This window comes from Oryx dammah, unplaced genomic scaffold (genome assembly GCF_014754425.2).
Source record: "Oryx dammah isolate SB20612 unplaced genomic scaffold, SCBI_Odam_1.1 HiC_scaffold_10, whole genome shotgun sequence".
NCBI classification, from domain to species: Eukaryota; Metazoa; Chordata; class Mammalia; order Artiodactyla; family Bovidae; genus Oryx; species Oryx dammah.
Window position 1 is genome coordinate 8271152 of NW_024070194.1, and position 12596 is coordinate 8283747.

The 12596-nt window shown below is 52.6% G+C and overlaps 1 protein-coding gene across 1 annotated transcript in view; it reads left to right on the plus strand.

The window, feature by feature from the left end:
• The first annotated feature begins 887 nt into the window (after nucleotides 1-887).
• Nucleotides 888-12596, plus strand: part of ELMO2 (engulfment and cell motility 2) — a 38377-nt gene continuing 26668 nt past the window's right edge. Inside the window, exons 1-2 of the mRNA XM_040248202.1 lie at nucleotides 888-968; nucleotides 12334-12461. Coding sequence (XP_040104136.1) covers nucleotides 12384-12461 — 78 coding nt within the window. The 5' untranslated portion in view covers nucleotides 888-968; nucleotides 12334-12383. The remainder of the gene's footprint in view (nucleotides 969-12333; nucleotides 12462-12596) is intronic.

Below are 12596 nucleotides of genomic sequence, written 5' to 3' on the forward strand. Positions count from 1 at the left end.
GAGTATCAGTTTCATTATTTCCTCTCTTCGTTGAGCATCTGTAAAAGGGACAACAAAATACCCATCCCTCAGGGGGTTGTAAGGATCTGTGAGACATAATGGTTAAAGCATTGACTTTAGAATCAGTCAAGCACAGGCCGGAGTCTTGCTCTGCCCATCACTAGCTGCACGGTCAGGGGACCCATTTCATACCTACATCGATCGGAGTTGCTGTGCGTGTAAAAGGGAGGCAGCACAAGTGAGGCCCTGGCGCAGGGCCCGGCTCCGATCTGCAGGTGCAGCGACAAATACCACCTCCCACGGGTCCCTACCAGCAGTACCGCTGAGCTGTACCCCTCTGCCTCTGCTCCGCGCCCACGGTCAGCCCTGGGTGCGGGTATAATTAGCTCCAGCTCGGTGGTGAGCAGCCGCGGCTGCTCACAGCCTCTGACACGACTGTCACCTCCCACTCAGTTCTCCAAACCAGTTATCCCACTGCTGAGTGCGTTCCATGCCTGCTGGGCACCCGGCCGAGTGCCGTTAGAGGGCATCTGAGCCCTCAAAACCTCGGATTTACCACCTGGGACCCAGGCTGTGCCAAAAGAAAAGTTTCGGGGAGCAGGGGAATGTGGGGAGGAGGAAAGGCTGCTTCTTGCATTTGAGGTGGGGCGCGGGGAGGGAATCCCATGTCTCCAAAATCCATAGCCCGAGGCGGGAGAAGCAGCCTGCGCCTTTAAGAGGCCTCCGGCAGCCGGGCGGGACCGGCTGCTCCCTCTTCCCCGCCCCGGCAGTTGGGCCCTCCCTGTTTTGAGTGACAGGAAATCCGCCCAATTAAAGAAAGAGAACTCAGCGTGACGGCGAAACGGAGCAATAGGAGCCCGGGTCGGCGTGCGCGGGGCGGGGTCCCGGGAGGGCCGGGCAGGCGGGAGGCTAGCGGAGCGGCGGCTGGGGGACCTCGGCGCTGGAGCGGGGCCTTGGTCGGCGGCCTGGTGAGTGTGGGGCGCTCCTGGGGTCAGGGCGCGCCGGGCAGCAGAGTGGGACCTGGTCCGAGGGGCCGAGGGCAGAGGGGCGGGGCCGGGGAACGGGCAGAGGGCTGAGGCCTGCTTCTGCCCAGGGGCTTGGGGGCTGGAGAGGGCGGGCCTGGGCCGCCCCGTGCTGGCTCGAGGAGCCCGGAAGGGGTCAGCAGGTCCCGGGTGGGACCAGAGGGCATCGGGTCCCCAAGCCAGAAGGGCTGGCTGGTGGGGAAGAGGGCGGACCAGGCCTTGAGGAGCGGCGGCTAGGCTGAGTAGGGGACGCGGGGTCGGGAAGGAGAAGGGTGGGAGGATGGAACCCGGGGGCGAGACGAGATGCTGGTGGCAGGGAGGGGGCGGCTGAGGAATCGATCGGAGCCCGGGAGTGTGTGGGGCTGGGTGGCACCCGTCGGAAGCCTGGGGAGTCTCCCTTTACACCGCCGCCCTCTCCTGCACAAACAGACCCTGCTCATCATTCCGCCCCGGCTACCGGGCCGGCTCTGTATTCCCCCAGACCGTTTATTTACTTGCATCTCTGCCGCTTCCCCCTCAGTGCAGACCTCTCTCGCCTCTTACCTGGACTGATGCCGTGTTCTAACCCATCTGCCCACACAGGCGCTGGGGCCGCTCTCCAGTGGGCCTCGCACTGTGGCCCGAGGGATCTTTTCAAAATTCTGTCCAGATCCGTTCTCTGGCTTACTTTGTAACTGGCCGGCTTCCACCTCTTTGCAGGACCACCTTCAGATCCTCACCCAGGCTCCCCTCCCTAGTCTCTGTCTGCTAACGGTTCTTGCTCAATACTCTCGTCACGCTGGCCTTTTCTTGTTCCTTCTACATACCGATCCCTGGGCCAGATCAGGGTCTGCAACCCTAACCTTCTTTCCTACTCCCCAGGAAGTACCTTCCCCTCCTGCCTTCTTCTAGTCAAGTCCTCTTTATCTTTCAAATCTCCACTCAAGTATCAGTTCCTCTAGAGGCATCCCTGGTGCCCAACTCCCTCAGCAAGTGAATTCCCCACTTTCATCACCCTCTGTACTTCTCCTTCACGCCACTTGAACAGCAGCAGTTTGACATATATTTATGAACGTATTCATGTCTGTCTATCCCCCCCTCCCCAGGTAGTAAGGTCCACAAGGGAAAAGAAAGGGTCCGTCCTTGCTCCTTGTATTTCCTGCATCTTGCCCAGGGCCAGGCACTGTGAATATGTATTAAACATATGAATGGAGGACTTGGCTTTGGCCAGAGGTACAGGGTGTGAGTGGTGTCTCTGATGTCCTCCACAAACTGTGCCAGGCTCTGTGCTCAAGCATTGCTATCCAGTGGAAATATAATGCAATATTTGTGGTTAAAAAAGTTTTAATAGCCACACTAAGAAAGCAAATGACTTGTGTGGTGATTCAGTGGCTGAGGTTCTGCACTCTCAGTGTAGGGGGCGCCTGGGTTGGATCCCTGGTCAGGGAATTAGATCCTGCCTGCTGCATCTAAGTCCCGGAGCAGCCAAAAAAAAAAGAAAAAAGGGAAAAAGTGAAGTTACTTCTTGTCATTTTACTGAACCTAGTAGATTTTCAAATAATATTCTTTCGACGTATAATCAATAGAAAATCATTACTAGTGAGGTATTAACATTTTTGTGTGTTATCTGATGCTGGGAGGGATTGGGGGCAGGAGGAAAAGGGGACGACAGGATGAGATGGCTGGATGGCATCACCGACTCGATGGACGTGAGTTTGATTGAACTCCGGGAGTTGGTGATGGACAGGGAGGCCTGGCGTGCTGCGGTTCATGGGGTTGCAAAGAGTCAGACACGACTGAGCGACTGAACTGAACTGAAGCCTGTGAAGGGCTTCCCGGGTGGCTCACTGGTAAAGAATCCACCAGCTAATGCAGGAGAGATGGGTTCAGTCCTTGGGTCAGGAGGATCCCCTGGAGAAGGAAATGGCAACTGCTCCAGTATTCTTCCTGGCAAATCCCATGGACAGAGGAGCCTGGTGGGCTACAGTCCATGGAGTTGCAAAAGAATGGGACATAACTTAGAGACTAAACAACAACAATAAACCTTTGAAATCTGATGTGTGTTTTATACCCAGGGCCCGTCTCAGCTTGTGAGAACCACATATCAGCTGCTCAATAGCCACTCGTAGGGGTGTGCAGTGCTAGAAGCTTTATAGACCTGCGGCATTTAATCGGCTTAAACCGTCTGAGGTAATTACTGTTACGTGCATTTCACTAATAAACATAATGAAGCTCCTAGAAGTCATGTTGCCTGCCAGCAGTCATCCTAAAGTTTGTGAGCGGAGGAAGCAAGATGGGGCCCAGGACCCCAATCTCTTCATCTGGAGTTTGGTCCTTCTGTACCCTATGCTGCTTCCAGTAGGTGCCAGGGGAGTTTGGGGATGCAGGAAGTGGGGGCTAAACTTCTTTCCCCAAAAATGGCACCTGTGGGTCTGTACTTATTCTGCCTGTCCATGCAGAGTTGTGTGGCTGGATGCATCAGTACCACCTGTGTAGGTGGCTCAGGAACAAGCTCATTTGATGCAGTTGAGGGAAAAACCTGCAAAACCAGTGCTTCTGGGTCCAGTCACCGCAGCTCAGCGGCTGCACCAACTCAGCCTGGCCCTCGGGCTGAAACATGTACCCAGCCTGCAGCATCTCGTACAAGGTGCCAATTAACAGGCCGGCTGTTCAGTTCAGCAGCAGCTGCCTGAGTGAGGTCCCCATCACTGTGAGACCAGGATCTGGGGAGACTGGGGAGTGTGGTCACAGCCCTCACCTTCAGGATGCCAGCTGGGTATGCGGAAGGACAAGGCCAGATCACAGAGTGACTAGATGAGCGGCTGATACTGCGCAGCATAGTGGTAGACCGGAAGCAGTGGTGTGCAGAGGCTGTAGCAGCTGCATGGTGTGTTTCAGAGGCTGGGTTTGAAACCCTCTAGGCTGTGGCGGGGGGTCCTTTGCAGTTTCCTACAGTTCCCATGTAGATGCTGCCTGGCTTAAGCAGCCAGAATTTGTGAACCCATTAGGCACACTAGTTTTAACTGAGCCAGCAGAAAAGTTTGTTGAGCACCTGCTTTGTGCTAGGCATTGTATTGGCCACTGCTCTGGAACTCTGAAGCTCTCCAAGGTTCTGCTAGGAAAGGAATATTAAGTTTCATAATATATATATCATTATACTATATTATACAATTGTTATAATATTATCCGGTTGTTATATTTGTTATCATTATTATTATTATATTTTCCCGCTCTGATTGCCTTAACGTATGTTCTCTCCTGTCACCATTATGTCAAAGCCCAGTAGATAGGGCTTTGTCATGCCAGGGAAACACAGTTACCAGGTGTTTGCAACTTCGTCAAGTTCACACTGTTGGAATTCCGCTTACTGTGGGTCAGGTACTATGCTTAAATGATTTACGTGTATTATCGTTCACAACAACTTTATAGGGTAGGGTCAGTTGATTGAAATCCGCATTTTACAGATAAAGAAATTCTTAGAGCTGGGATCCAAGTCCAGGTCTGTCCCACCCCAGAACGCGAGCTCCTAACCTCAGTTAAGGTACTCTGCCGTGCTAGAAGGTCAAGCTTAGAAGGAACCTCACTTACATCTAGTCCAGCCTCCTCGTGTCAATCAGGACCTAAGGCCCAGGGAGGCTCGGGCTTGTGGCAGAGCTGTCGGCCAGGCTTCCTGTGCTTGGGGAGGACTGACCCAGAAGCGAGGGGCGAGGCCTTCTCTTGTCCTTGACTGGTGGTGGGGCCTTGCCAGCTTCTCTGGACCTCACTTCCCGTATTCATAAAACAAGAGGCTTGGCCCAGCTTTCCAGCAAGTGCAGTGCTATGTTGTTGGGGTCAGGATTGAAGGGGTCGGGCCCCCAGCCTGGATTTCAGTCATCCCCCAGGGCTTCTCAGCCCAGCATACCAGCTCCCTACACAGGCTCTGCCTCCCTGCTGCAGCACCATAGCCCCGTGAAGGCCAGCAGGACTTGCAATTCACCCTTTTCCACTTCAGTGTCTGTTTCATTTCTGGAAACTGAGGCAAGTGATCTGGAAGCACTGACTCCTTCTACAACCACCTCGATGACTATAGGGATTTGCAGAGTTCTAGGCAACAGCTAGTCCTCTGTCATTAGAGTTTTTGTTTCTCTTTTAAAGGCAGTCAGGTCCAGGGGCATCCTCGAGGGTATTTTTGGCATGGAATTCCATGGGCACAGCTGTGTGCCAGGCCCTGTGCCACCAGCCTTGAGGAAAGGTAGGCAGGGGAGTAGATACGGACTTGATGAGTCCCTGCCCTCAGCTGGCAGCCTGGAGCTGTGGCTCCCAGCCCTGGCTGCCCATCACACTCACCTGCTGGGGGTGGGGCGGTAGGTATTACAGCCATCCGGGGTGGGCCTGGACAAGGCACAACCAGAGCGGAGAACCACCAGTCTCGAGTCTGGCTTCTCAGACTGTCGTGTGCATGTCAGCCAGCTGGGAATCTTGTTTGAAGACAGCTTCTGGTTCAGCAGGTCAGGGCTGGAGTAAGTGATTCTGTGTTATCCGGGGCTCCCCAGCAACGTCGGTGGTGCTGGAAGGCAGGTCACAGTCTGAAGAGCAAGAGAAAAGGCTGCACACGCCGTTGTGAATCAGCTGGATCGTGACCGTGTGTAAAAGATGCGAATGCAGACGAGAGCACAGTTCACTTTGCCTGAGGTCAGAGCACCAGGAAGGCCACGCAGAAGAGGGACTGTTGGGCCTTGAAACTCAACAAGGCTGGCAGCACAGCCAGACCAGATGGAGGCAGTGACGGCTGAGACCGAAGTGTGACTTGGGAGCGTCTGGCGGTTGGGGGAACAGGGTGGTCCACTGGGACATTTGGAGTATCCTCGAGGAGGGTCCGTGGTGGGACTGGAAGGAGCCCGGTGCCCTGCGGAGGAGTCTAAGCGCGATTCTGTAAGCACGGGGCGCTGCAGAAGTTTTCTAAGCCAGAGACCTGGGTGGTTCTTAGAGCGGGTGTTATGTGAGAAGAAACCCAGACAGCTCCCGTCTTCCCACACCCTTCCTCACGTGCTTGTGGCTCTAAGTCAGTGGCTTTTAACTAAGCGTTTGGGTGAGTTTTGTGTCCGACAAAAAAACTGAGGAGAAACCTCAGCTGCCATTGATGTGATGGTCCTTCTAGGTGTTTCTAGCAGTGATTGGCAGAATCCGAGTCTGCAAACCCCAGCTTACCTCCCCGTACCCCGATTCTCGCCTTCACTCAGGGGTCTGACCCGAGGGAAGTTAAGTCACTTCTCACTTGAGAAGCTGTCCGAGGGAGAAGCCTCTGTGGAGATTGTCACCCTCGATTAGAAAGAGGGTGTGACCTCTGGTCGCCTTTCTGGTGCGGTGGGTTCTATTGCAGGAAACAGAAACCAACCTCCCCCGAGCCTTCCCCACTGAATCAAAAGCAAAAGAATGAAACAAAAAGCACAGTCAGCCCTGATCCTTAGGAATGAGGGGGGAGGGTGGAGAGCTGGAACCTTCTGGCTTCTTCAATCTGAATTCCTTACTAATGGCCAGGGATCGGCTTTCACTTCCTTTCTGCTGGGCTCTCAGCTTCCGGCTCCCAGGAGTGGTCCTCCCACCCGACCCCCCACGCAGGCGTGGTTAATTGATGGAGCTCAGTGGGGCCTTTTGTAACTGTGCTGATTTTATAAGCACACCTTCCAGCAGCCACTTAAAGAAGGCTCACTGGAGACACGGAAGGTCCTGTTTTCCTCTTGTTTTCCCCGGCTTCGCCTTTGAAAACCTGGGCTTTCATTCTCAAGCCTTAGAGTAGAATTATCTTCCCCACATAGCTGTACATCTCTCTCTTGTTGGTGGCGTTAGCAGCAGCAGCAGCAGCAGCAGTTTCCCGAGTCATCTTTGTGTCTGTAGTACTCGAAAGGCGGCGGGGTGGGGTGGGGTGGAGAGTCTTTTAACTGAAAGGGGTTGATGACTTCTTTGCCCTCTGGTCCTGGCTGTGGACCCAAAGCTCCCTCATCCTGGCCGTTTACTGTTGAACTCTATGGACTGCCGAGCAGGTAGAGCAAGAGGCTATTTATAACCCTGAGAATTTTGCAATGTTATTGAATTGCTTCGACCTAATTTTCACTTCCTTCCTAAAGTGAAAATGAAAAGAGTAAGCAAAGGAGGCTGAAAGGGTTCCCCACAAGGAGATCCTTTATCCTCGGGCTGTTTGTTATTGTTGTTGAGTCACTAAGTTGCCTCCGGCTCTGTGATCCCTCGGACTGTACCCCTCCAGGCTCCTCTCCATGGGGCTGTTACCTGGAAAATATTACTCTTGTAGTCTCCTGTCTCCTAATGTTTCCAGGGGAGAAAGGCAGAAGGATGTTTTCCCTCCATCTTTTAACTGGAGTCAGATGTGCTAAATCTGATTCTCCAATGAGACGCATCTGATGTTAGACGTGAAAACACTGGACATGCTGTGGAGTTGGAAGGTGCTGGGTCATGGAACACACAGCTGGAGCGCGGGGTGCCTGCCCTCTTCCGTGTGCCGCTGGCCCTGGCTTGTAGGATTTGGAGAAGTCAGAGCTGTTGGCTTTGAGCAGATTGAGATGCTCACAGTGCTGTGCTAAGGGAAGAAGCTGCCGGGTTGGACCTGCCCCCAGGAGGAGAGGGCGGAGAAGAGAGCTGTCTGAATCTAAAGCTGTAATGGGGTAGCCTGGGAGCCTTCGCAGAGCCGTGGACGGAAGGCCATGAGAGCATGGGGTCCTGTCCTATTTCACTTCGCCAAGACTGGTGCAGAGGAAATGACAGTTGAGCAGGGCTCTGAAGCTTGCATACGAGCTCTCCTGACAGCCCAAGGAAGGAAGGAAGTGTGCAAAGACACAGAGGAGGAGGAGGAACGTGCCCTGCCTCGTGGAAATAACTAGTCCAGGAAGGTCCGGCTGGACCATGAAGGACTGAGCCCCGTGGAGTGGGGGTCAGTCTAAAGGAGTGGAGGTCCCCTTCTTTAGACAGGGGACTCTGTTTTCTGCCACTGTGGTGAGCTCTTGTTGGTGCAGCCTCGGCGTGCTTCAGCTTCAGGTCCAGCACGCCCACATCCTCCCTGGGGGACCTGCTGTGGGTACAGTGCCCCCTGCTTTCATGTGGCTTTCAAACAGCCAGACTGGCTGGGGTCAGATTCTGGTGGTGCTGCTTACCAGCTGCGTGACGCTGAGCACGGAACTTAATTTATCTGTGCCTCTATTTCTTGTCCGTAAAATGGAATAACATCACACAGGGCTGCCACAGAAGAGAACTAACTGTGAAGTCCCAAGGCCCAGTCTTTTTTTTTGTGTGTGTGGCTGCTCTTGTTCTCCACTGTGGCTCGAGAACTTAGTTGCCCCAAGGTGTGTAGGATCTTAGTTTCTCAACCGAGGATCGAACCCACATCCCCTACATTGGAAGGTGAACTCCTAACCACTGGACCACCAGGGAAGGTCCCCCTAAGAGCCGATCTTGAGATCCAGTCTGATGTGGTTTCTTTGGTTTTTTTGTGTGTGGAGAAGAGATGGGAAGGAGGCATGTGGGAGACCCATTCTCATCCCTTGTGAACTTCGGTTGCCTCATCTGTCTAATGGGGATGGTGTTCAGGGTTCAGGTGAGCATCAGCAGTAGTAACACCGCAACGTGTATGATGAAGTGTAAAGAGGCCGTCTGCACACTACTGTTACACACAGGATGACTGCCACGAAGCCACCGCGTAACTGAACTGTTGTAAACAAATTAGACTTGTCTAAGCAGGCTTTGCTCTTCAGTATTCTGGCCAGTGTTCCTTCGGGGCTTGCTCCGTGTCCTATGCGCCTTAGGCTGCCGTCTGTTCATCTCCTTCCTCTATAAGGCTCGTGGGTTTTGCGCCTCCCCTATCTTTGGCCTTCCGTGATCCCCACTCTGAAGCTGACTGGCCTTCCGCTTCAGAGGCCGTCAACATCCACCTCCCGTAGACTGTGTCTTTTAAGCTCAAGAGAGCAGATTGGATTAGTCGGTGGAGAGTGGGTGTTCACCTTGGTCCCATAGGCCGTGGTGTGGGTGGAGAGAGTGCCAACACACGTGGGCTGCCTGGGCATTTGGGGAAAGGGCAGAATCACAGAGAACAGGGGCTTACAGTGTCTCTGGAACAGTCCCAGTGATTGCAAATCTCCGTGCTTTCACATGGATGTGAATTTTTGGAACAGACAAGAATCACTCACGGCTGACTTTAATAGAGATAATCAGCCTAGGAAATACCGTATGGGGTCAAAGTGAAGTGTAAAATACAGTAATGAATGTTAACTTTGTTTAGGAGTTCCAAAATATATGATTTGTTTCTTAGCAGTACCACTGAAGTAAAGGTGAAGATTCTTATGCATAGAACTTTGAAATGGGCAGTCTTCATTTGGAATTTCAACTCTAGTTTAGAATCTTAGACTTAAAAGGCACATTACATGTGCTTTAGTTCCACAGTCTCTCCTCACAGGGGAGAAGAAAACTGAGACTTGCTGAAAGGGACCCATGCTCATCACCCAGACACTCAGTGGCAGAGCTGTGACTAGGCCCCAAGTCTTCTGGCTCTGAACCCAGGTGCTTTCTTCACCAGGGACCGGCATCCCAGCCCAGCACTCTTCCTCTTGCACCTACACCGCCTACTGATTTTAAAAAGAAGAAACCAGGGGCTTCCCTGGAGGTCCAGCGGTTAAGACTCCATGCTTCCACTGAAGGTGACGTGAGTTCGATCCCTGGTCCGGGAACTAAGATCCCATATGCCTCACTCTGGCCAAAAAGTTCAAAAAAAAAAAGAAGAAGAAGAAATGAAATTAAATAACAAATGGTCTTAGAGGCCATGTTGTGCATTTCCACATATATGAAGTATTATATTAATACAAAAGGCTGCAGGACAAATCCATGGTGATAGAAGTAAGAAAGAAGTTGCCTCTTGGAGGGCTGGTGGATGAGGGGCTGACCAGAAAGAGGGAGGAGGGAAATTTGAGGGGTGTGAGATGTTTAGTGTCTTGTTTTAGGTGGGTGGTTACAGAAAGGTGTGTGTGTGTGTTTCTGTTTTGTGTGTGTGTGTGTGTATATTTACATATGTATACACACATATATACATAAGCTCTGCATTTTATTATGTGTAATTTGTATCTAAATTAAAATGATAGGACAGGATACTCTTAGAAAAGGATAAGGGTGTCCTGGGGATCCAGAGATTCGTGGTACCATGCCTGCTTTGCTCTGTCACCTGAGCAGAGCATCTCCACCAGGATCTGGGCCCGTTTCTTTTCAGAGATTTGTTGTGTGTCTAGGCACATAGAAATCACACATGAGAAGTTCTGCCTAGAGCTGCAGAAGCTGTGAAAGCTCTCAGAGCCATGAGGCCAGCCCACTTCACCTTTAGGCTTGATTCAGTTGCAGCGAGCAGAAATCCAGGCCAGCTCAGTGGGGGTGGGGGCGCAGGGGGCGCACTGGCCAAAGTCAGCTCCACATCTGTCCCCTTCACTGCTTTTATGCTGGGTGAACTCGGGTAGCTTAATCCACTGAGCTTCAGTTTTGTCACCTTCAAATGGAGATGTCTTCAAATAATCCTGTTCTGCCTAATTCATAAGGCTGCTGGCAGAACTCAACGAAGTAAGTGATAGCACGTCAAAAACCATCTCTTCTGTGCTGCCGTGTCCTGACAGTGCTGATGATATAAATATACTGTGTGTGTGTGTGTGTGGCCATGCTGGGTCTTTGTTCGCCGGCTTTCTCTAGTCGTGGCAAGCGGAGGTGTGGAGCCTGGGCTTCTCTTGTGGTGGAGCACGGGTTCTGGGGTTCTCGGGTGCATGGGCTTCAGTACTTGCAGCTCTTGGGCTTGGTTGCCCGTGGCACGTGGGATCTGCCCAGGCCAGGGATCAAACATGTGTCCCCTGCATCGGCAGGCAAATTCTTAACCCCTGGGCCACCAGGGAAGTCCGAGTGCTGGTATTTTTGACAGTCAGCTTCTGAAGCAGCCCACCCTGGTCAGGAAAGCTTCCCTCTGTCTGAGACCTGTGGGATGGTAGGGTAAGGGACTTGTACATGCCAAGTCGCTTCAGTCGTGTCTGACTCTTTGCAACTCCATGGACTGTAGCCTGCTAGGTTCCTTTGCCCATAGGATTCTCCAGGCAGAAATGCTGGATTGGGTTGCCATGCCCTCCTCCAGGGCATCTTCCCAAACCAGGGATTGAACTCAGGTCTCTTTTAAGTCTCATGCATTGGTAGGTGGGTTCTTGACCACTAGCGTCACCTGGGAAGTCCAAGGGACTTGTACCCCGTCACCAAAGAGGTTTGTACTTACAAGTACTGTGAGAACTGACATCTGTGCTTGGGCTGAAAAAGTGATGGCATCCATGAATACCAGCTTAGCAACAGCTGTGTTGCATGTTCCAGGAGAGGCAGGCAGTCTCCATTCAGAAGCAGAAATCGCGGGCGCGTGGTTAAACCTGGAGGATACAGGAAAAAGGTCTTTTTGATGAAGAGTGAGGCCTCTCCTGAAGCTGCGGGCACGGAGTGTAAACACACATTGAAATCATCCATCAGTGGGGCGACTTCCCTCATCAGATCTTGGAGAGAGAACGCTTTAGCTGCTGCCTGGAACGCCGCTAAGCTCTCAGTTGCCTAGGAGACTGGTCACATGGGCCCATCTTCCAGACTTGTTCAAAATGATTTATTTTCCTTTATGTTGTAGGGGAGTGGGGTCAGAGGTACTTCTGAAGCCTGTCCTCCGATAGTGGGGCCTTTGTGAGGGTGTCCTCACCTCCCTCCACTTCTCTTTTGGCGGCCCTTGCCCTGGGCAATTGGGATGAAAATAGCATTTCCTGTCCCTTTCTCTTCCCCATTTTCTGAACCCTGTGTCATCCCACACAGGGGAGGCTTGAGGAGGAAGGAGTGGCAGCAATAAGTAGGGAGGAAGCAAGGGAGCTGTGGCTGGGCCCTGCTGACTCTGGGATCAGGGCTGACCGCAGAGCTGGCGGGGCTCCTTTAACCACCCAGCCAGGAACAGCCTGTATCTGTTCTTATTGGTCTTCGGGCATATGTTTCTCCCTCTCAAGGTCCCAGGACATGGCTTTGCAGTCAATATGCTCATTTACCGCAGGGCCCTCCTGGCCCTCCAGCTGGAGTGTCACATTGCAGATCTTGCTGCTGGCTCATCTGGATAGATAGGTTTGTCCCTTTGCTACTAGCCGATTTAATCTAAAGAGACAAAAGGCCCAAGGAAGGGTTGTGGTGTGATCTCAAAAAGCTCAAAGCAAGCAGTCCTATGTGTTTCTTTGGACACTACCTTCCGATTTTTCAAAATATATAACAAAAGTGAAAAACAAAGGCAAACTCGTTCTTTCCGACTCTTTCTCTCCAGGCAGCTGTGTCTGTGTGTCTGTCTTGGAGAGGCAGGCCCCGCTGGGAACGATGCCACCACCATCAGACATCGTTAAAGTGGCCATCGAGTGGCCAGGTGCTAATGCGCAGCTCCTTGAAATTGACCAGGTAAGCTCTGGGGGTGAGGGGTCAGGGAGTGCGGGGCAGGGGTCGTCTTGCGGGGTTGGCATCAGGAGTAGGAGTCAGCCAAGGCCTGTGCCCTACTCTGAAGGTTGGTCACCACAGCCTGCGGGAGGCTTCCTC